The sequence below is a fragment of the Melospiza georgiana genome, chromosome 2 (assembly GCF_028018845.1).
Source record: "Melospiza georgiana isolate bMelGeo1 chromosome 2, bMelGeo1.pri, whole genome shotgun sequence".
NCBI classification, from domain to species: domain Eukaryota; kingdom Metazoa; phylum Chordata; class Aves; order Passeriformes; family Passerellidae; genus Melospiza; species Melospiza georgiana.
Window position 1 is genome coordinate 68,057,179 of NC_080431.1, and position 23,623 is coordinate 68,080,801.

Here is a 23,623-nt window from a genome sequence, read left to right on the forward strand (position 1 = left end):
AAGTTGAAGAAAAAAACTCAAACTCTCTAAGCCCAGGTGCTTTTAATTAATTTTAAACAGCAAACATGGTGGGAGGAGAGGGAGTAGAAGGAACAACAAAAATAAAGAACAAAAAAACCAGTTGCAACTTCAAAGAAGTCTTTTTATTTGTGGCATTTTCTTTCACTTACAATAATATGCTGTCAGTGTTCTTCCCAGCAGACTCCTACCAAGGAGATTAATTTAAATGCCAAATCTTGCATGAGAGGTGAAAAACACTGAAATCAGTTACCAAGTATATCCAAACACCATCAAACACTATTTTTTTGAAATTTGAGAGACACTACGCAAAAAAAGGTGTTTGTTCTGCAGTCTCAGGGTGCTAGTACAGGCAATGCTATTTTTCCCCAGTATAAACTGAGAAATAAGCTGCCCCTGTGGATAGGAGTCTGCTTACTCTTCTGATGGAATCTGTAATGCACTTCACATTATAGGGAAAAGGTTAATTCTGTTCAATAACATGCTGTGCCCTTCAGTATCTGATTTTATGTACCATTCCATGGATAGCTGGTTTTAACAACTCATTTATTTTTCTTCAAGTGCAGCTTTTGAAACTGAATATTTTGATGCTTTCCCTGAAAGCAGATAGCATCAGACCCCTTGTGTGAAGGCAAATACAGAACCACAATGAGAACATCCAGTTAATACAAAAAAAGTCCACAAAAATGAGATACTGTCTGAAGCATGAAGATTATTAGATACAAAAAAAGCAGACTTTACAAAGAAAAATATTCATCAAGCATAGTACAAAACTATCCACTTCAGAATTTTTATATTTCCCCTGGAGTATTTAATATTGGTCAGGAATCTCACTGATTCATGATGCCAGGGAGAAAAAGCTCTGGGGCCATTCATCACCTGCCAACAACCCAAAAAAAAAACAAAAAAAAAACAAAAAAAAAAAAAAAAAAAAAAACAAAAAAAAAAAAACAAAAAAAAAAAAAAAAACAAAACACTTGGCTTGGATAAATAGCAAGGAATTTAAGAATTAAGAGCCTATTTCAGTCTTGGATTCAGTAAGCTCTCAGAAATAATCAGGGAGTTCCAGCAAGATAACGTTGACACTCAAGAGAACTCATTCAATGCTTCAAACTCATAGGGGATCTCTAGGACCAGTAGCATGAACCAGTTCATCTATAGTGATGACAACACAGAATAATCCTCCAAGAGGAAAAGGAAGTAGCATTTTATTTTACTCCCAGATAATTTCTGTTACTAATTTTAATAACAATATAAAATTAATAGGAAGCAAAAATAAAATATGAATCTGTAAAATAAAATATATCACTTATTTAGCAGAAGGAATGCAAATTCAGTGAAAGAGGAAGGAAATTATTTTAAGTAAGTTCCCTTGATAAAGATTCAAACATTCACATGGGATTAAATTACAGCATCTCTATTGTTCCCTAATAAACACTAGGAAATAGAGGTCATTATTCGACATCCCTGATGGCTTGCTGCTGAAATCATTGGAAATGCAGTGGGGACTAATCTGACTTTTTATCCAATTTACAGTACATGTGAAGCCCAAGAGTAGTGCTGTTTAGCTGGGATTTTTTTAATGCACCATTTACCAACAGCATCACTAAATTAACACCACCACAAAATGACAGACCTCATCAAAACTTAAGGCTGTACATCATAAAAGAAGCTATCTTATGAGTTATTTTTCCTTTATTTTCTTTTTAAGGGGAAATGTGTGGTGCATGGCCTCTGTTTTTTCTCACTACTCTTCAATTTTCTAGCATCAAGAAATAAAAGACAAGGATAAAAGAAGCTGACTTGCAATAATCACCATATTATTACTGCTGCCAGTAATAATGGCCACAAGGCCTTACAAAACAGAATATTGATTGTGACATGAAGTTTCATTTGACTTTATACTTCAGTGTTTTTCCTAACAATACCATTCATAATGCCGTGTTTCATTAGCTTCTTCTGAACAAAAAAAAACTTCTGGTTCTTCTGGGTCTTTATGCAGGAAGGAGAGAAGATTTCCTAAACACCTTCTCAAACTATTTCCGTGACCGCTGGAAACACTTCATTTATACAATCAGTGGACAAGCACTCCAACACTGTGTTCCGTAAGACAAAAATATAATTTGACTTATGAAGAATTTATTAGGCATCAGATTGGAAATAAATTGGTAACATGAATATATACTTTTTTATACTTTTCATATTCTAACCTGATTAATGCACTTATATGTATGCTCATAATTTAACAAAAGAAAGTTCAAGGCAGGGAAACAAGGTCATTAGCTGGTATGCAAAATTAATATCTGTCACTCCATATTCTCATACATCTTGCATTCACTGAGACAATAGTGTCTTTTACTACCACATGCTACAAGAATTAAAAGAAAGTTGAAAGTACTATGATGAAGTATATCCAAAAATAGCCACAACATTGCCTAGATGTTTTTCTCCAAGCCTTCTACAAAATGTCAGAAAGAACAAGCTTTTTAAAAATAACTTTTGCATGTTTTGTCTCTTTACGCAGAAGGAAATTAAATTCTTAAAGGCCTGCATGCCGTGTCTCAAGCTTTCCCATCAGCTGAGAACCTTGTTTAGTATTGTCACTAAGCTGCAAAGTGGCTGACTTAAAGTGCTTCCAGCAGAGAAATCTTAGCGGATGCATAATGCTCCAAACTTCCTCAGAAGCAAGCAAAAGTGCTTTCAAGATTCCACAGTTAAATTACAAGTTTCTCAAGGAAAGACCTCATACTAGGATTCTATTTGGCACACTGATCCTCACAGGGACCTCTGGATTCTATGACGACATGGAGAAAACTGCAGTAAGAAACTGGGGAATAAAAAATCCACATCTTTGACAAAGGTGATACTTTTAATCCAGTAATAATTAAACAAATTCCACTAACAGGCAGCTCAAACATTTTAAACGTAGAGAAATCCGAAGTCTGATAAATTTTCTTATGCAAATATAACTACCATGAAAACTGTGTGTCCTCAATGTTCTCATTCTGGACAGAGAATGGGAAATGAATGAGGTTATTCCAACCTAAGCAAAAAGGTGGATACAAATAATTTCCTGTCCAGAGCAGCTTCTCCTTAGATGAAGACCCACACTGGAGCAGCCTGTTCCAGGAGGACTCAATCCTATGGAAAGGACCCACACTGGAGCAGGTCACGAAGAACTGCAGCCATGGGAAAGACTCATGTTGGAGAAGTTTGTGGAGATTCTCCCCCAAGGGAGGGACCAATACTGGAGCAAGAGAAGAGGGTGAGGAGTCCTCCCCATGGGGAGGAAGGAGGTGCAGCCCTCATCCCCTGCCCTTCTCTGCCACTGGCAGGGAGGAGGTAGAGAACTGGGATTAAAGTAAAACCTCAAAAGAAGGGAAGGGCAGAAGAAGTTTCTTGAAGATTTGGGTTTTGCTTCTTATTACCCTACTCTGATTTGCCATTAAATTAAACAGATTTCCCCAAGTTGAGTCTGTTTTGCTCATGACTGATTGCCAAGTGATCATCTCCCCCTGCCCTTATCTCAGCCCATGAACCTTCCCTTAAATTATCTCTTCCCTGCCCAGATGAGGAGGGCAGTGACACAGCAGCTTTGGTGGGCACTGCTAATCCAAACAGGGCCAACCTACCACACTGAGCTACACTATCCATGCATTCCCACGGAAATCATATTGATACAGAACAAAACATACTATTCCATCTGACTAGTCTTTTTTCACTTAATAATATTAATTTTTTCCCTTTTTTATGCTAAAGGCCTTCCTACATCTTTTACAAAAACATTATAAGGCAAGATCAAATTATAAACCAAAGAGAGGCCAAAAACTTCTAAAACTGAAAATGGTAGTGACTCCTCTGAGAGGAAAAGAAAAGGAGGGGAAAGAAATGAGAGAAAATAGGAAATTTTTTTACATAGTGAAAGACTAATGAGTTTGAAAAATAAAGCCCTCATCTATTCATTGCTTTTTTTTCCTAATAGTTAGCTCATAACAATCTTTACCTTAAAATGGAAAGCTATCAATTTTGAAACACTGTTTAACTAAGGAACTAATAAGTGTTCTGCTAACCTACTTTTAAGGTGGTAAGTACAGAACAGTCACCTCACTATCCCAGCTACCCAGGAAAAAATGTTTTGCATGAAGTAAAAAAATAATTATACTTTTATACATTTAAGTAATATTAGCTATGCAATTGTACTAAATAAATGTTATGACTTTGCTAATTTAAAATATTTATATAAACAGAAATAGCGGGACAGAAATTCTATGGCTATTTACTTCTAGGTTAAGGCAAATTTATATAATCTTTTTTTTCTGGATTAGTAAATTAATTCTGAACTGAGTCATAAAAACCTTACCTCAATGTTCTAAGTAAAGGAAAACCGGCACAGACATAATCTTTGGATGGATTAGAGTGAGTTAAACTTTCACAACATTTAAAAATCCCCCTACTGATCACAATTCTTAGCTCACTCCTTTATTCATGACTTACTCCCAAGGAAGAACAAAAATAGCTTCATTACTCACCTGGATTTTTTTTTTAATAGTTCCATAAAAATACACTTAAAACTTCTTTAACAAAGCTATACTTGAATAGAAATACAAAAATTAAAGCAAACAACAGATTCAAATGGCATAAGAACACCGTATCAATGGATGACTCTAACCAGACCAATCTGTAGTGTATTCTACAGGAGTTTCTCTCAGGTAATGAATTTACTTTCTTTTCTAATCACTTACTTCTCAAATTCTTGCATTACTAGCATACATTCACTGCACTCAGTGCACTGAGAAACACTCAGGAGTATTTCATTTAGTACAAATACAGATCTCCATCTGTATTTGTAGGAAGGGAAAGGTACACCAGGATTCAAAGCTTATTTTGGGTCAGGGAGCAGGAAGGTAGGAAACAGAGAGAAAACAACTTTAAATTGATGCAAATGTCTTTTCTTGAACTGTTTAATAAAAATTGCTGTAGTTTGTGCTAGTACATTTCTGCCTTTGTGTAAGAATTCCAAATAATTCTTATGATGTACTTAACCTCTACTACAGAAATAAATTTTTTAAAAAAATCACTTTAGGGAGAATAGAAAAAAAGTGTACTATTTTACTCAAGGAGAGGTCCAATGGAAGGAAACTTACCAGTCGTCTTCTCTCCTCTTCAACAGCAATCAGGAGCCGAGCAAACTCCTTCAATGACTGGGCTGAAAGGAAAACAAAGAAAAAGAATGTTCTGCTTAAAATGAGATTTTAAGACCAGCTGAGCCCATTATCTGGATTGAAGCTACATTGATAAAATATTTCTCTTACATTGCAATGTAATCAGTAGCCTTAAACGAGATAGACTGAAGCAGGCAGCAGGTCAAGAGCAAAGAAAAAGAACCTGAGTCTTAAGAGTCATCTATATTTTAAACATGGTTTTTTAATGGAATATGGCAAACTGAATTTCCTGAAACATGGAAAGATCAGTCTCAAAACAGAAGAATTCTGCTTTCAGCCACAAAATTCACTTTAGCATACCAGGAGAAGAAAGAAAATAATTGAGTTTCTCCCACTAAGGTGGGAGAACAAGTATTTGAAGGAACTATTAAAAATACTTGGGTAAATATTTGACACTCAACATTTTAGAAGAAATCCCAAGCGTTTAGATTTAACTGCTTTTTGGCTTTATGTTTTACAAGGACAAGGTTTCAGGTGACTCAAACATATGATTGATTTATAAGCTTTGAATTCTGTTACAACTGTGACAGAGTCTTTGCTCAAAATTGTTTTCAAATAGAAATCAAAGAGCTGAAGCAGAGTCAATGGAAACATAATACAAGAATTAACCCTAAAAGAGGGCAAGAAAAAGGAAAACATTCTGAAAACTCTTAAGACTTCATTCTCATGTAAGCAAACCTGTCTAGAAAAATATTTCTTTCCATTTGTATTACTTTCTCAAGGGCACAGGGGTTACTTAGATTCGGCATCACAATCCCATCAGTGACAATCCCAGAGAACAATCATGAGGAGAGAGCTAAGGATCTGTTTTCACTTCCTCCTGATGCAACTAGCAGTAATTGCTACCAGTGACAGGATGCTACATGTTGTGGTTTAAAGCTCTGAACTCAGAATACAAATTGCTAAATACAGTTTCTCACAATAAACTTGAGGCAATCACAATCATTTTGAAAGAGGTAAAAACAAACATGGAAACAAAACTCAGATTTTCTCAAAAGAACAGGATTGAAAAATTCTTCACAGTTAACGAACATATAGCGCTGACAGTATTTAATGGAACTCCACCTCTTAGTTATTTTTTCATCTTCTTAAATGTTATTTGTGTTAGTCTCCAATAATATGGTTTTATCCCTTCTCAACATCTCTAAAATATTCAAGGAAATAAGCACATTTTCTAGAAAGTACTGGAATAGATCCTTTAAGAAGAAACTATTATCTGGCTTGCCTTAGCTGCCTTGTCTGCATTCATGAACTGTTACTTAGTTTTTGGACCATTCCAAAATAATTTATATTCTTTATACCATCTGGACCTTGGATTCTCCTTTCTCTCTCCTAACTTTTACAGTTGAAGAACACTTTGCTGTTTGCTCCAATTTCTTCTGCAAGAAATTACATAGTTAAATTTTTTTGTAACTATGATGCTACACTTGCATATCTTGGCCTCTAAGTCAATGTTTGCTGACAAATTCTTTTTTCCCCATTATGAGTTCTTGGTTTAGTCCAAATACACCTGTAAGTGAACCGTCCATCTACTTGGAACTTGAGTCCTTTCCTTTAATATTTTTCCCTGAGAACACAAGTGTCAGAAGATTTTGTCAGTTATGTTGATATCAAGATTTTCAGTTTGATATCCACTGAATTAACCCAATCTCTTAGTCAGCTCATAATATCCCATGGGAAAAAAACCCAAACCAAACCAAAAAACAACAGGTAAAGAAATAGGATTATAAACTGGTTGGCTATACCTGACTAGGAATATGTAGAGTGTTACACTCAAGAACCTCTAAGTACCCAATATGAAATGCTAAAATCTAAATAAACAATTAGCCAGACAGACATGGCTAAACTATGAGGATGTGGAGGAGTTGCAGGGGGAGGAAGAAGGGGAGTGTAAAAGAAACCTGAAACAAAAACTAGCAAGAGAAGCCTTTGATTACCTCACTAGGAATATGTAGAGTCTTACACTCAAGAATATCTATGTAGCCAATATGAAATGCTAAAATCTAAACAAAAAATTAGACATGGCTAAACTATGAGGATGTGGAGGAGTGGGGGGGAGGAAGAAGGGGAGTGTAAAAGAAACCCGAAACAAAAACTAGTACGAGAAGCTTTTGATTCATCTTTTGAATTTCAAGGCTGAACCAGAGAGATTTTTAGTTTAAGAGTTGAAACATTTGATTAGGATTTAAATAAATTCAGGTTGGCCACAGGAAAAAAGCACATAACATATGTTCCCTAAGTGTGCAAATCAATATTTTCCTCAATATTTAACACTAATACAAAGGTACTAGTCTGTCACCTGTACAGTGCCTGGGCTAAGGACTCAGAAACTCTCTCCATCTTCTCCTCCCCATTGGCTCACCTTTGGGGGAATTACAAAGGTCAGTTTCACTAAGAACACAGAACCTACACTCTTCAGCAGCTCTAAGACAAACCATCCCTCTGATCTTATGAGACTTTGATTGCAGAGACACCTTTGCATCAAAACTGACTACACCTCGGATGCCTGCTGCCCAACATCCACATCCATCCCTACATCCAGCCATGGAATGTCCTTCCCCAGCTCAGGAGTTGCCCAGGGAGAACTTGTGCATTGTGTTGCTCAGAGCATAGTGAAGGATGCACACCCAGCAGAGAGTTCTGCAACATGGACATCTCTGGTGACCCCCATGGTTCTTCTGTTCTTGTAATGCCACCACATTAATTGAGAAAGGCTTTACCCATGCCAGCTCTCCTACAATAGCCCTGACTACTGCAGCACTGATCTTTCATGTTATTACACCCTTCCTCCCATGCAGCCCCCACTCAGTGTGACCTCATTAAAATCCAGGGTCTGTCCTTAGAGAACTCTGGCTGTGCTGGAAGCTGCACTGGAAGGGGGAAGGGAAGAGAGCCCTCGCTCCTCTTTTCCCAGTGTACCCTTTTCCTTCTTTCTCCCCCCTTCTCCCACAGAGCCCTCTGGTTGCAGAGAGGCAGCAGCCCACAGTTTGGGGCTGAGTAGACAGAGGGATGCTGAGGGCAGAGGTCACTCAGGGGGGTGAGGCCTCCCAGACAATTCACCCATGGGGAGATCTACACTTGGAGATCTAGGCAGGGGCGTCCTTCCCTTCCACAGCTACCACCCTCATCAGGATCTCAGTACAAGGCACAGACACCTAACTCTGGATTCACAGCTCTCAACAGGAAACAAACAGATATTTCAACAATAATAATGTGAGGTCCTTTTGTGCAGTTGAAAACCAGAAGATTTAGAAATCAGACTCATCTGTGTCAGATGCAGCCCGCTGTCTGTCAGGACACTCGGGCATTACACACCAGATTCACAATCTTTTCTTAGTAATGCTAAAATATTTTTTTCAATCTACTTCTTTTTAATCAGAATAGACAGAAGAATTGAAGTGAACTTTGTAAATACAAAAGGGGGTGGGAGAAAGAAGAGTCAAGTATTTTGCAAGAGGAAATGTCATGGGAATGTGCTGATAAGAAATAAATTCTGAAAACACCAAAAATATGAAGTACAATATGCAGCCTAACATATTAAATATAAATAAATTTTTAGTTATTTTCTTAAATAATTATTGTTACTGGTGGACCATTTAAAGGAAAATGAAGTGCTGACTCAACATTTTATTCTAAGTTATTAGGGGATATTAAAAATCCCAACAGTGTTACAGTCTGCTTTTTCTTTAAGGGCTACTCAAAAGGACTTGTAAGATACATTTGGTATCATGATGGAAATGATGCCTGTGAAAAGCAATGCCCAATAAGTAGAAACAATGAATATATACCCAGATATACACTTGTGGTCTCATTCATCACAAACACAACAGGTTGCCAGCTGCTCTCTCTGGAGTGTTCCCAGCTCAACAACAATGAGCTGCAAAATTTCCCTTGTTCAGGAGAAAGCACTCCCATTATTTTATTTACCAAAAAAAAAAAAAAAAAAGCTAATCTCTTTACTTTTAATTAAAAATCTCTTACTTAATTTGCTTCATAAAGAAACAAACAAACAGTATCAGCAGCTTAAACATTAATGGTGTAGATCAACAAATCAATAACATTCTTTTTTTTTTCCAATACGCCTATCATTTCAAACACATGGTACAGCTCTACAAAGAACTACATTCACATAATTAAAAAGGAACTGAGGTTTGATATAGAATCTGGCTTACTGCATTGAAATCAACCCAGTTGTTCAGAGGAAAAAAATGCACATAATAAATCTTATGAAGTTTTTCCTATATACTTGTGTAGAGAATGTATCACCTTAAAATAGCATGTCTGTGCAAATTACTGAAGCTACTCTACCAACCTCAGCTTAATATTTGAGTACAGCGCTACACTGTACCACTAAATGTCACATGCAATAGATATGGCATCATCTACATTTAATGACAAAAGGCTGACAAAGCGTATGACACATATAATAGCTTTGCATGACCAATACTGAACTGAAAGACATAAAGCCAAGCTTGGAAGGTAATGCTCAACCCAAGACAGAAATTAAAAGCTACTGTGGAAGACAATATAACTGAATGTTCTTTTTTGTGGACTATGACTTTAATTTCTATTTATACATTCAGTCTTAAATGATGCACAGACAATTTTTAATTACTCTAAAGTACACAAAACAAGAATTTTTTGCATTATGAGCAGATACCACCACCATCTTCAGATATGTGAATGCAAGCATGGAAAAAATAATATGTACAGATATATGTCACATGTTCTTATGACACCTTGCTGTATGAAAGGCAAAAATGAGCAAGACTGTCAGAGATTTCCTTATGTCCTCCTGATCTGAATGAGGAACTGCTGGGACTGTGCTGTACATTGCTCCCAATACTCTTTGGCAGGAAGGTCAGTCAAGTACATCCTCCAGAACCGGTCATACCTAGCACAGACTTGCTACAGCTGGCCTGAATTCATGCTTGAGCACAAACGGTAGCTAAAGTCTACAGGGGAGTTTGTTCCTGTAAATAATATATCACTGAAACAGAATTCAAGATAGACCAATGGCCCATAAGGAAATTTTCTAACGATTAACACTTGTTTACTAGACTTCAGTGAGTAAGCAGAATAAATATAAGATCCAAGAAGGCTGAGAGAAGAAGTTTTCTTTTCCAAATCTAAAATTACAGTAAATACATTACTAAATAGTTATTAATTAACAATTGTATTTCCAGAGCTTTTAATGATTAGTATTAACTGCAGCCATGACAAGCAGTTTTTCAACAAATCACAACAGCAAATAAAATTTCCATCCTTCTTTCTATGGCTTTAAGGCATATTGAAAATATGTGAGGTGGTGGTGATGGGGAGGTTAGAGTAGGTAGGACAAGAGTGGCCACAGAAGGCCTCCTTTTAGACAGAAAAAACCAAACATTTCAGAGTAACACTGACAGGCTACAACAGGTATGAAGAGACAATCATCTGCTTTCTCAGTAATTTCTACTTAACAAGAGTTGTGGATGTTGTTAAAGCCACAGAGGATCTGTAATGTCTATCAGTAGATAACAAAATTGGATTTCTCAAAATATGACCACTATGGCAAGTTTTCACATTACAAAATGGAATGCAGACTCCCAGAAAGACTCCCAAAACCTGTAATTATCTTGGTCTTTTGGTATGTTGGCTATGAATTTAAATGGAGCCTTATTTTATACAACAGAGGTTTCCTTTACCACTGTCATGACCTGGACTGATTTGTTAATGATCCTTTCTTCCCCCTATTTTTCCTACTGAATTAAACCTATAAAACATTAAAAGTGTAGAGTTACCTAGAGCTTTAAAGGGAATTACAGCTGAGCCCAATGGGAACAAGCTGAAGGATCAACACCTAAGACTACAAACAGAAATAATGAATAATTTATGCATAATGCAAAAAACATTAAATGTTTTTGAACTTTAAGCAGAGTATTGGTGTCAAAGCATTTTATAACTAATGTTGACTGGGCGGGAGCACCTTCGTAACATAATTTAAAAAACAGTAGTGCAGGATGACTGCAACATTTTCCTACAGAAAACAGCTGTTGGCTTTATTTTTAAAGCACATTTTCAGAAAAGCTATATTTGGACAATAAGACATATGTCTGATACGTCTGATTCCCAATTATTGCTCAGGTTTTCTATTTTCTTTACCTACTGTTATTTCTTCCGCTATTTCTACCCTAGGTTGTCTTCTCTCACTTTCCAAATGGCAACATTTTTGGAGAAACTTGAGCTTGGAAGACTGAGCTCTGTGCTGTAAATAATATTTACTGGGAAAGCAGAAAAGACCACAAAATAGGAGAGGAGTACAGAATTTGAAATCAATGTTTATCTTAGTTATTTTGTCCCCTTCTGAGTATCATTCCCAAGACAACAGAGGAGATGCAACAACTGCTTTCTTTTGCTAAGGTTTAAGAAAAATCATTAAAGTATTTATGTAAATTCCAGTTTGCAAGCTTGCAGCAGGTCAGATATGCTTTAAGCTGAGTATTGGTGTCAAGAGATGAATTATGTTAGAAGATTCCATTGTGAAAAAAGAAGTTAGAATATCAAGACAATGGTTCATTTCTTCAGGGGGTTTCAATCTCATTTTAAATTTGGGAAATTATTATTGTATGTGCTGTCTTATCCTCTCCGTTTGGTTCCTCTTACCTTCCTAATCTAGGTATCAGGTTTTATGGATTTGTAATAAGGACCTTATGCATTCCTGTTGTCTGTGCTTACATTTACCACAGCCTCCACAAGAACAGTAAAAAGCTATTTGAACCTTCCTATAATACAATGAAATGCACTTCTAGTAGTAAAAGACATAGGATGAAACAAAAATTCAAGTTTAGAGGTTTAAAGATTACATCAACACACTGTAGTATGGAAATACACTCTCAAAGTGACAATGATTTCTGCCAGAAGACAGTGGTTTAAATTTACAATCCAAATAACTACAAATTTCCTTGAAGACTTCCATCATGGCAAGGCACACTAAGGTACAGACAACCCTGTCTGGTCTGTACTGTTCTTGTGATAGAATCAAGACATTCTTAGAGCAGACAATGTGAAGCTATTTCAGACGCAATAAGTGAACATTCTTACTATTTTCTCCATAACTAGTCTGCAAGGACTTAATTCAATGCTTTTTTGATCAAATACTTCCATGATCTTACAGATTTTGAAGCATCTCCCAGGCAGCACAAGTTTCAGTGGTAACTTTATTTCCTGTGGAAATTCCATCCTTGAACTGTGAGGAAAGGTATTTTGCCAAATTTTTTAAATTATTGAAAATAAGTGTGCTACCTCAAATAAGGAAATCCAAATTTGCCAGAAAATTAATTATAGATCAGGAACAAAAAGTATGATAACAGCAAAGAGACAGAGATGAAAAATGCTTGTTTTAAAGCTTCTGCACAGAAATTATACAAATGAATAAACAAGAAAACTGACAAAATTAAGCCTTTTATGCCCAAATTTATGCTTCAAGATCTATGTATTGTCCTCCAAATATGATCACATGTTCCACTACATGCTGGCAAGCAGAGAATTTCATCAGGGCACAGCTACTCAAATACATGTAACTAAAAGTAAAGAAACCCCAAGGGCTCTCTCTATTTCATTTGAGTTAAGGCATTGCAAGCTCAAGAATAAATTCAGTGGTAATTTTTTCTCCACATCATATTTAGAGCATTTTGGCTCTTCACAGTATTAGAACAGAGAGATAATAATAAGTGATGCAAATTCCCCATGAAAACAAAACCAACAATGAAACTATCAGATATTCAGCAACAGCTTCCCATTTGATTTCCCCTGGTTTATAGCATTTGATCCCTGTATGTTTCTAGGCAGTATTCCCCACAAAGTTTCAAAGCCCTTCAATTGTAGGCCATATACCAGGCACAAGCATTTGGGTTCACTTTAAAGGTGAGACAAACCAGCAGAAGAGGCCAGTGATTCCACAGCAAGAATGGAACCTCCTGCCTGAGCATCACACACACGTGCCTCACACTGCAGGCCAATATGAGAACCATAAACGGTTCTCAAATCAAGATCTGAGCTTAACTGAAGCCCAAAGCTCTGCAAGATGTGTTTGGCAGGACAGTAAAACTTGTACATACCATATGAGGCAATTTTAACTCAAGAGTATTTTCACTTTGCAAAACTTAATGAGCAAATATAGCAAGGTATTTTCTGAAGCTTTTTCCTAAACACATGTAAAGCACAAAGTACAGGGCTGCTATTAGAAGTAAAAATCCTTTCCCCTTTATAGAAACAAACCTCCATCAGGGTAACCATCTAAATCCAGTAACAAACAGTGTCATATCAGAGAATTCTTTGCTATAAAAAGTAGCTATCATCTCACAAATATTTAAACATACAAATACAAGCCTTGTACAAAAGTTAAAACAATTGTTTCAGCCAATACATTTACACTCCACTACTTTTCAACAGAGGCCTATGCAGAAAGTTACATGTTCATCTACAAACTACAAACTAAGAAGATTTACAAGAAAGTCAGGTTATCTAGAATTCCCAGATTTACTGTCAGCACTTGTCAAACACAATACTTGGAGAGATAACCTGAAGACATGCAATGTTACACATTTTAAATAAATCCAGTTACTTGACTTAATATCAGTAAATTGCCATGCCCTACTCATGCAGAAGCTCACAAAACAAATACAAGTAGAAAATTCAAAATAGATCAAGCAAGGCCAAAGCACTTCAGAGAGTCCTGAAATTTTTTTAAAGTTCATAATGGCTGTCTATACCTCAGCATGTTTGTAAAAACAAAACAAAAACAAACCCACACCCAAAAATAATCCCACTACCACCGTTTCACTGTTAACACTTTATTAAAAATACAGCGGCATATCTACCCTGTGTTAGTGTTCTACTCTATTTATAAAAGCACTACAAGTATTGAAAATACATAATTCAATTTGGAAAATTTACCTATCTTGTGCAGCATGAATTCTTCAACATGGCAGAGATGTGGTAGAAAAACTTCATTCTATACTCTACTAATCTACGTCACCTCTTCTCAAACATGGCATCTTGGAGTGCCAGCAAAAACGTTTTAAATCATGTAAATAATTTCTTCCATTTTCTTAGCAACATGAGAAGGATCTCTCAAGCAGTCATGCGCTCTCACAGAGCACTATCTCAAAACCTGTCTACAAATGACTAACTCTTTTCTTGTCTCTTCCCTCCTACAGTTCTATGAAGGGGTGGAGGCTTTTGGGACGAATCACAACAAATATGCCATTTCTGCTATGTTCTTATAAAATAAATAGATAAGGGTTTAGATAAGTAATCATTAAAAAACACTGCATCTCTATGCCACACTACAAAATGGGGTTTTACATTATTGTATCTGTCAAAGAGAAATCAGCCTCTCTTTTCACCTGATGGAGCCACAGGCACAGCAGTGGGGCTGAGCTCCACAGCTGCCAAACTCAGCAGGGTGTGGGGAACAATATTCAATACTTCAAATTCTGTCTAACAGGTACAAAGTGATCTTAAAGTGCTGCTGGAGATCTACTTTGAAAAAACAGCAGCTTGAATTGGCCCCTATTGAAAACTAACAGCATTCCAGAGAAGTTAATTTCATTCAATTAATCTTTACCTCAACTAAATTGACCATTAACCTTTGACTTGAACAGATCTGGCTTCGTCTGAGTTGACTGATATCCTATCACATGTCAGAGGAAGAACAGCTCTAAAAACATGGAATATTCAGAAATAGTTAAGTTCAAAGATGGATTCTGATGCAGACTACAGTCCTGTCTTGCTCTCCCTCCCCCATCCCAGTAGAAAGTGTTGTAATATAAATGTACCAAGTACAAATTTTCCGTTCCAAGATAAGAATTGCTGCTTCAACCCCAAGTTTTTTTTTAACAGCTGAATACCAAGACAACATAGGAAACAGCCACTGTGCAATGTACAACCCTGTGTGCAGCAATTTTAAGCTGCAAAAGTAACATTAAATCATAGCATTCCATAAATAAAGGAATTAGAAGTAATTATGACTATATTTCAGGCTTGCCAATCCCCAATTCTTCAGAGGCCCATCCATGCTTTAGGTGAAGGAAAAAAAACCTGATATTTTAGTCTTCCCAGCTGTACACACACACAAACCTTACTTGTGTGTGGCTCTTTATCAGTGCTGAAATAGGGGAAGTAAAAGCAAAAGCAATATATTCAGAATGCAACTGAGAATCATTAATACTGTTTTTCTGATTTTTAAAGTTTTTGCATTTATTGCTTGAATAGTGGAAGAGTTTAGAAAAAATATCACCAAATATTTAACAGATGTTAGGTTTGCTATAATCACTTAATTGAATTTATGCCTACAAAGGATCAAAAAGTTCCTGTGTTTACAACTCTAAATTCTACTAAGCATTTTGATTTCAGAAAGTACAAATCTTTTATCTTACTTGCTCAAACCTGAAGATGAATATCTCAAAGCTGAGCTGATCAAACCACTATCTGTTTTGAAAATGAGTTCCTATTTCTCAAGAGGTATTCCAGCCTGACAACTCTAAATGTTATGCCATTTTACTAGAAGTGTATTATATGCATCAACAGTACATACTCATTATTTTCAAAACAACTCTATAACACTCTAGTCCTCACATTGTCTGCCTATGGGCATTCATGCTTCCACTGGGATGTCCAAATCTAGAAATAACAAAGTTATTTCTAGACAAGGAGAGGAAAAGAGGTATGTTGAAGGCATGGAATGAGGACAATAAAGTAGAATACACCTTCAAGCATCCAGGAGATCGAAATATCAGAGAGACACAAAAGCTATTTCATATTGCTCTGTGAGTGGCATGGACTTGTCCATTCATCTACTCAGCTGTTCAGATCAAATTTTGACTCATCTTAACTCCTTAGCAGAATGCACCAGGACAACAAAGCAGCTGTTGTCCACTGCCTGCCTCAACCTCTTTCTGTGCACAGTGAGAGCTGCATCTGAGACACCACAGTCTGCAGTCCAGTACAGTAAAGTGAACTAACATGAATTTTAGCTTCTGTTAGTACACCAGGATGCTAGTACACCAGTACTGCAGGGACTCGGGAGAGCTCCTACTGTCAGCTACTGCTGACACAGAAGAAAGGTAGGACAAAAAGAAATGGCAGTAACTGCATCAGCCACCCCAATTCAGTTTTTTCATTTGAACACCCATCTTAAGGTCAACAGAGAATGGAGAATGCAAATTCCAACAACCTTCTGATAGGTATCCAAGAGAAAAAGAAACAACAAGGACTCTGTTGTTGATCTTATATTACCTTTTCCTCCTGGAACAGATAAAAATGTACGGTACCATTATTTTGTTTCCTGATTTGTCAGCCTCATTTGCCCTTCCAAAGCAAGGACAAGAGCTCAGGGCTTGACCAACACAATGCAACCTTCACTTTCTGGGGCAGATGTTGTTTTGAAGCCTTGATAGAATCCCAGCACTATCATAAAATCATTCATTTCTTGAAGTCAAGTAACAATAGAGTTCCGGAAACAGGTGGTACTTGTTTAAATTGTCAAATATGCAACAGGGATTTAAAAAAATAATGGTAGGAACAGAATCAACAGATTTGAAACAAACACTTTAGGCATTTCACACCCCCATTGTGCTGAGTTCCTCCCACAAATTGTTACCATTGAAATTCTCTAGATAAAAATAATCCTATACAAGTACCAAAGACCCTTGTCCTGTGATCTTACAAGTACCTTAAACAAAGTTGCTTTGAAAGTACTCTAAAAAGTTAAATCTTAAAATTCATTCCTTCTGCCAGAGGGAAAGAGCTGGCAAATCTAAGCAGATAATTACTGTGGAAAAGCAGCATACAATCTTTCTATGCAAATTCACTCTCCATTGTAAATAGCTTTCTAGTCTAATTCAGGACTCAACCCTTCCCCACCCATCTAAAATAAAACCACCTTTTGTAAATACACTTGTCCCTAATGTATTCCACAGGGTCAACAAACTCAAGCACTAGAAAAGTTGTTGGGATGATGCCTACACTAAAAACCATCCATCCCCAGAATTCTGCCCTCAAGGTGGTGGCAAGATCCTGTCCTTTCTTTGCTTTGGATAAGGCAGTAGTAGACCGGAGATGCTCGAAGCAATTTTAAACTCATTTGGAATTTGGTAATTCCATTCAGAAGCTTGGTTGCGAATGGGAATTCTGTGCAAAGTAGGTTGAATATTAACCCCAAAAAGAACATTCTTGAACATGAAAGCTTAACCTCAAGTAATTAAGGAGATGACCTGTAAGATACCCAAGTGATTCAGACTGTAGGTGGCTCAACTGAATTTAATAAATAATTCAAGAACAGCCAAGCAAATTCAAGAAGCCATTACACACCATAAGCCACAGAGGCTTGAAATCATGAGTAACCTGACATTTACCTTCTCAGATTCCTGATGAACCTCCAAAAGGCAGTGTCCTAACCTGGAGACTGCCAAGTTCACAGACTGATTGTCAAGATTTCTCTCTACACGCTGTAGGCATGTATAAAGCTCCTATGCAATTTTTTGTTGTTGTTTTAAATGTATTTATTTGAATAGAACATTGTATCTACAGCATGCACCATTAAAAATGTAATTTGGTACCTTAAAGTCAAATACACTTTTACACTGTTACAAAAGATGGGGGGAAAAGGAAACATCATTATTTTTTTCCTTTTTTTTTTTTTCTGTAATTTTCTATAGAAATTTCCTGGTACAGATTTATTTGCTGCTTTGAATTACAGGATGCTTTTCCTCTGATGAGCTCTCCAAGAGGGTAGAGCAAATTCTAAATGAAAAGCATTGTATATCTGGATGCCCAGTATGAGAAAAAAAGAAGACTGAGCTTCTGGCATCACTGCTCAACTAAAACAAGAAAGGAAAACACAGTAGTGGACTCTTACAAACAACTACTATTAGCATTCTGAATTTGTTTGGTTTTGAGTTCTTTCTCTCCAGTACATTTGAGTCGATTTTTTAAAGTTCAACTTGAAACTAACTGCTGTAAACAACATAACTGCCAGGTATGAGCTAACAGTTCTGTAGATGGTTAGTTGCAAGCAATTTAATAATCCCATGAATGACTTGAGGTGTGAGTCAGCAAAGATCACAAGCCCCAGCCACTAGTGGCAAGAGAAGAATACAGCACCCACAAGAAAAGACACCACATTTTAGAACTTCTGACCTATTCTTTGTGGCTCAATTAATAATGATTTCATAAATCATCATAATCCTATTACATTCTTAAATTAAGCATCTGATGCTACCTGCAACATCTTTCATAATATAATTCTCTGCAGGGAAGAAAGCCCCAGACTTCAAAACCAGCAGTCACAGAGTGAAAGGCATATGCTTTCACTGTTCACTTTCCTAAACAGCACTTGATAATAAAACACAGATACTAAAATAAAATGCTAGAATATCAGAACGTATTTCTGTGCTTTGTTTTTTTTTTTTACATTCTGAAGAGCATGATACTTATACTGCAGATATTAGATCTCACAGATATATAATTAGCCGTAATACAAAATAGGCACAAACTCGTTAAAGGCACACGACAGAATTCCATTGAGTTAATAATGTTTATTATTTTCCTCTCTAGCAGCCATAAATCAGATAACACAAACAGAATAAAAGAGGATCAAAACAGAGATATTCCTACAGAGATATTCCTAGGGAGAGATCCAGGTGACCAAGTTGGATAATACTAGGAGGAGCTCAGCAAACCTTCTTCTTGTAAAATTTATGCCTGCAGTGTACACTGAAGAAAAAAGATAGATGATAATTAAAAACATTGTTTTTGCAGCTGTCCCATCCATGTAAAGTTCTATGTTACCTATAAGGTTTGAAATGTAAAAATCATGCACCCATTTTACACAAAACTCCCACTGGGCAAGACAAATGACTGACCTCCTTTACTGTCAATCTTAAGTACTTAATTTTTGTGCAAAATATTTACAAAGAGGGCTGGGAACAGGGTGATATGTCTAAAAAGCAAATGGCAAAGTGTTATCAACTGTTCTGAGGAAAATACAGTTGTTAGATTAGGAAAGCCACACCCTCTTCTCAGAGTAAGGGCAAGTCACACAAAACCTTCATTACTATGGCTTTTTAGTGGTATTAATTCGCTGTCACTCATCTTGTTATTTTTGCATTGAAAATGTCATCTTCTGCAAAACTTTTCAGTTGCACAAGACACAGTTATAGCTTCACTGAATCACATGCAACTGGAGCTAATAACCATGTTCTGCCATCAAATAGTCATGCTTTGCTGCATATCACATGCTTCCACAAGCATTCCAAACCAGAGGAAGAGACAAAACCAGCAATTGTTGTTGGCTTGTTTTATTTTTTAATGAGAAAAACTAGTAAAGATGGGGACCACTGTTTCTCAAACCAAATTTTCTGGCAAAAAGATTAAAAACTGAAAAAGGTTTTATAGCTTGAGTCCTTTGATGTTCACAGTTAAGAAACTAACCAAAATCATAAGCACTGTAGCTGATTTGAGGAACAAGGCAGTCTACTTATCCAAGACAGTCACAGAAATTCCTTACAACTCATGCATAACATGACTCTAAACTAGGCATGGTATATCTGAAAGTGACTATGAAGATAAATTTGCCTAACTTCCAGCAACATGAAAAAAAACTACCTAAAATGCATTATACAGACACAGACACAGATAAGATTTTTTTGTCAAAGAAGAACAGCTCTTCTATGCAAAAATTAAATCCCTGTAAATAAAAGACAATAAATCATCAAAATTAGAAATCAAAGATAGGAATTTAAAAAAAGCAAAGCAACCCAAACAAATAAATCACTGGATTAAATAGAAGATGGATTAAAATAAGCATGAAGAACACCGCCATAATTCTGTTTATGTGGAATGTGTCATAAAGCCTAACTAAAATTACTTCTTATGTATTTAATGTAATGGGCTTACTGGAATAAATAAGTTATATTAAAAGAACAACTAAAATGCACAGTTTATAGGAAATGCAAATAGAACTGCTCTTATTGGATCTCAGACTGGAAAGCAGAAAGAAGCCAAAACAAAGTTACTAAAGAGAGACCCTCAACTTCAGTATAGCCTCAAAAATTATAATGGAGCTATCAATTCAATTCCAAATATTTTTTTATTGGTAAAAAAAAATCACCTAAATCACTTATATTCAATGCAGAAAGAATCTGAACCTTTAAAAAAATACTCAAATACACACTGACAGAACAAGTCAGAGGTGAATTCCCAGTGCTAAGGTACATTAGGGTAGATTTTCAATGCTAAGCTTGAAATAGAAATGCAGTCCTTACAATAAGCCCCTGTGCATATATCCATAGGGTTTTACAGCTGTTATCAAGTCAGAACATCATTGAAGACTGAAGTAGAACTCCCTGGCCTGCACAGCTGTAGACATTTTTAGAAAAAGGAGGTGAAGGCAGAAGGAGGTACAGAGCAGGATTCATCTATACAAAGCTGTCTTTGATGATAAGCAAACATCTATCTTGTTGGGGCATGTTAAAGATATGGATAAATTCTAGGTCACTGCTCTAGGGAGATCAAAAATTGAGCCTTACCCCATAAAAGCACACAGTATCATTCAAGCTCTGTTAGACTTGAATTTGATTCCTGTCAGTTTACCTTTTACTCTTACAAGCTTCTTTGATGTACATGACAATCCATCAGGCAATTGGTCCTTTGCAAGCTAGAAATCCCTTCTTTGAAGCTTCGAGTGAAATAAATCAGCTGTCAAGCATCATGAACTGTGTTTTTTTCCTGAACAGTTTTAAATGCCTGTTTAATGTTCAAACAATAAAATGTCTTTTCTCTGCTACGTTTAGGTTACAAGTAACATGAATGTTGTCTTTGTTCTCAGTCACCTGATTTTAAATGCAAAACTGTATGTCTTTAAAAAAGACATATTGACCCAATCTAAGACATTTATTGACCCAATCTAAGACATACAGCTGAGATACTTCAGATTTGTTTAAAAATATATATATACAGCATAATTTTAACAGCCAAGAAATAATATGCAGCATGACAAAAAGTACATGCACACCATTTCTCTTTCTGTGGCGGACACACCTAAAGAATGCCTGCAGTTTTACACCTGAGTAGCAGCAGCTCAGCGATTTCACTCCCCTACTTCTAGTTGCCAGTAAAATTAAACCTCCCCTCCCACGCCCTGCTAAGAGTTAGTGGAAGACTGTGACCAAATACCAGTCATCTTTGATGACAGTCTTCTGACTACCACAATATTGTAGGGTGAGGATGAGGCAAACCTTGCAAGTGAAAACAAGCAGTTCAGACCTTCTGTCCAATGACTCAGTCAGGAAAAATAAAAAATTGAAGGGAGAGGAGACTTGAAAATAGACCATACTAATAGTTACACTTGGAAAAGACTAAATCTGAGTTTCCCTTCTGTGTTACATAGAACTTCTTCAAAAAATACCAACAAGTCCTATGTTCCCTCTTGTACTGCCAAATTATTTATTTTTAGAAGCCACTACTCTTTAAGAACCATCTTACTTCCTCTCAGATGTTTTAGGAGACGCATGGGGGCCATGTGGTATGTAAGACTCATGATACTGAATTTAGCCTTTCTGAAGATGGATTGTAATCCAAATTTCTTACCAGTGGGGGTTAGCACTCCAGCTGCTGTGCTACTGTGTAAAAGCATCACTAGAACTGCAGCAATGTCTTGCATTAAGAGTGGCTGAATTTCTGAACCTTGGAAACATTTCCAGGATTAGTCTGCTGAGGGAGGAGTATTTTGATGACATTAAAAAGGCTTACATTCAAGACATGTTGAGCTGTTCAGTTCTGCAAATGCAGAATTTCTGGTGTGTACAGAGACAGAACAAAAGCAGCTAGCAAATTATCCTGGCAAAAGTTCAGACAACCATATACTTTGCAATGCACAAATAGTAATGAATACATTCCTCTTTTTAGACCTTTAAATACTTCCTGTGTATCAGTACACACTTTGCTGGTTTTTTTCAGACTTATGTTACATCATAGAAAACTTATGTACCTTTTAGTAACCCACTGAAAACTGACTGAAACATAAAAGTAGCAGCAGAATTTAGAATATTCACAGTTGGCTCAGTTGACAAAAGTACTGTTGAATACCTTCTGCTGTAATAAATCAAGTTATGCCATGAAGACGCAGTTTTTTGACATGTATTTTTAAAGTCTTGCATGGTTGCTATTTATTGAAATTTTTCTATTTTTGTGACATGAACCATTAAAAAACAACTGTGAATTCCCCCACCGTATTTCTGATAACATTATATAATAAACTATAAAAATGTTTAGACAGCAAAGAAAAGAGAATACTTACCAATATTAATTTCATCATCAGTTTCAGCATCTCCAATACACTCAAACTGAAAATCTTGTAAAGACTGTGAAAATTTTTGTACTGCCATGGATAAATCTAGAATTCAAAGAAAAAAAAAAAAAACAAATCAGAATTGCTACACTAGAACTTCACTGGAGCAAGGCATCATGCATTTCTCCATTAAATATTTTTTCTGCTTACAAAGTTTTCTTTCTAATGTATTTTTGGACATTAAAATAATATTAAAATCACCATCACATTTTCAAAATCAAATATCTGAGATATCCTAGACACCTATGAAACAGGCTGATATAAGATTTCAAACATTGATACATGTATCACATTGACAACTAAAGAACTTTTATACATCTTGAAAAGCAATAAATTATTATAAGAAATTGATGTATAGTGATAAATTGCATATGTAAGTATACCACTCTTTAAAGTATTGCAATATTAGTTCACAGATTAAAATAAAGCTCATGACAGTTTTTTCATTACCATTATCAAAATAATTACATTATAATTATTCTTATTCTTATACACAACACTGTAAAGTGTTTTAGTGAAAAACCTTTGTAAAAAGAAATTGAAGAGAAAAAACCCCAAAAGTGCTTGCCAATCAACATCGTAATCCACAGATTATGAGCACTATTTTCAATGAATTTCACAAAGCAATCCAAACTTTATAGTGCAGAATTTCATAATAATTTCACACAAAAAACCCACAGAACATCAACCACATAAATCTGTTATCTTCTTTTCTTTTTTTAGAAATAATAATGGCAAATGTAGAGATAAATGTGATAATGAATAGACTTGTTCAAGACTTAAAAACACCACCAGTCCAGATGAACCCAGAAAACCACCAACAATTTTCTGCATCCTGGAGGCTGTATCTATGGCATCTATTCTGATGCTAGGAAAATTGACAATTAAGAATCTGACATCTACTAAATCTAAGGGAAATTAATGGTAGGGGTAAGCTATGAATGAAAGTCAAGTCATAAATTCTGTTTCAAAAGCATCGAAGCTGTCTAGACAC

The 23,623-nt window shown here is 36.0% G+C and overlaps 1 protein-coding gene across 1 annotated transcript in view; it reads right to left on the bottom strand.

The window, feature by feature from the left end:
* ARHGAP42 (Rho GTPase activating protein 42) overlaps positions 1–23,623 on the bottom strand; it is a 143,780-nt gene that overhangs the window by 89,658 nt on the left and 30,499 nt on the right. The window contains exons 2-3 of the mRNA XM_058018498.1: positions 22,579–22,674; positions 5,163–5,224 (exon numbers count right to left, since the gene is read on the bottom strand). Coding sequence (XP_057874481.1) covers positions 5,163–5,224; positions 22,579–22,674 — 158 coding nt within the window. The remainder of the gene's footprint in view (positions 1–5,162; positions 5,225–22,578; positions 22,675–23,623) is intronic.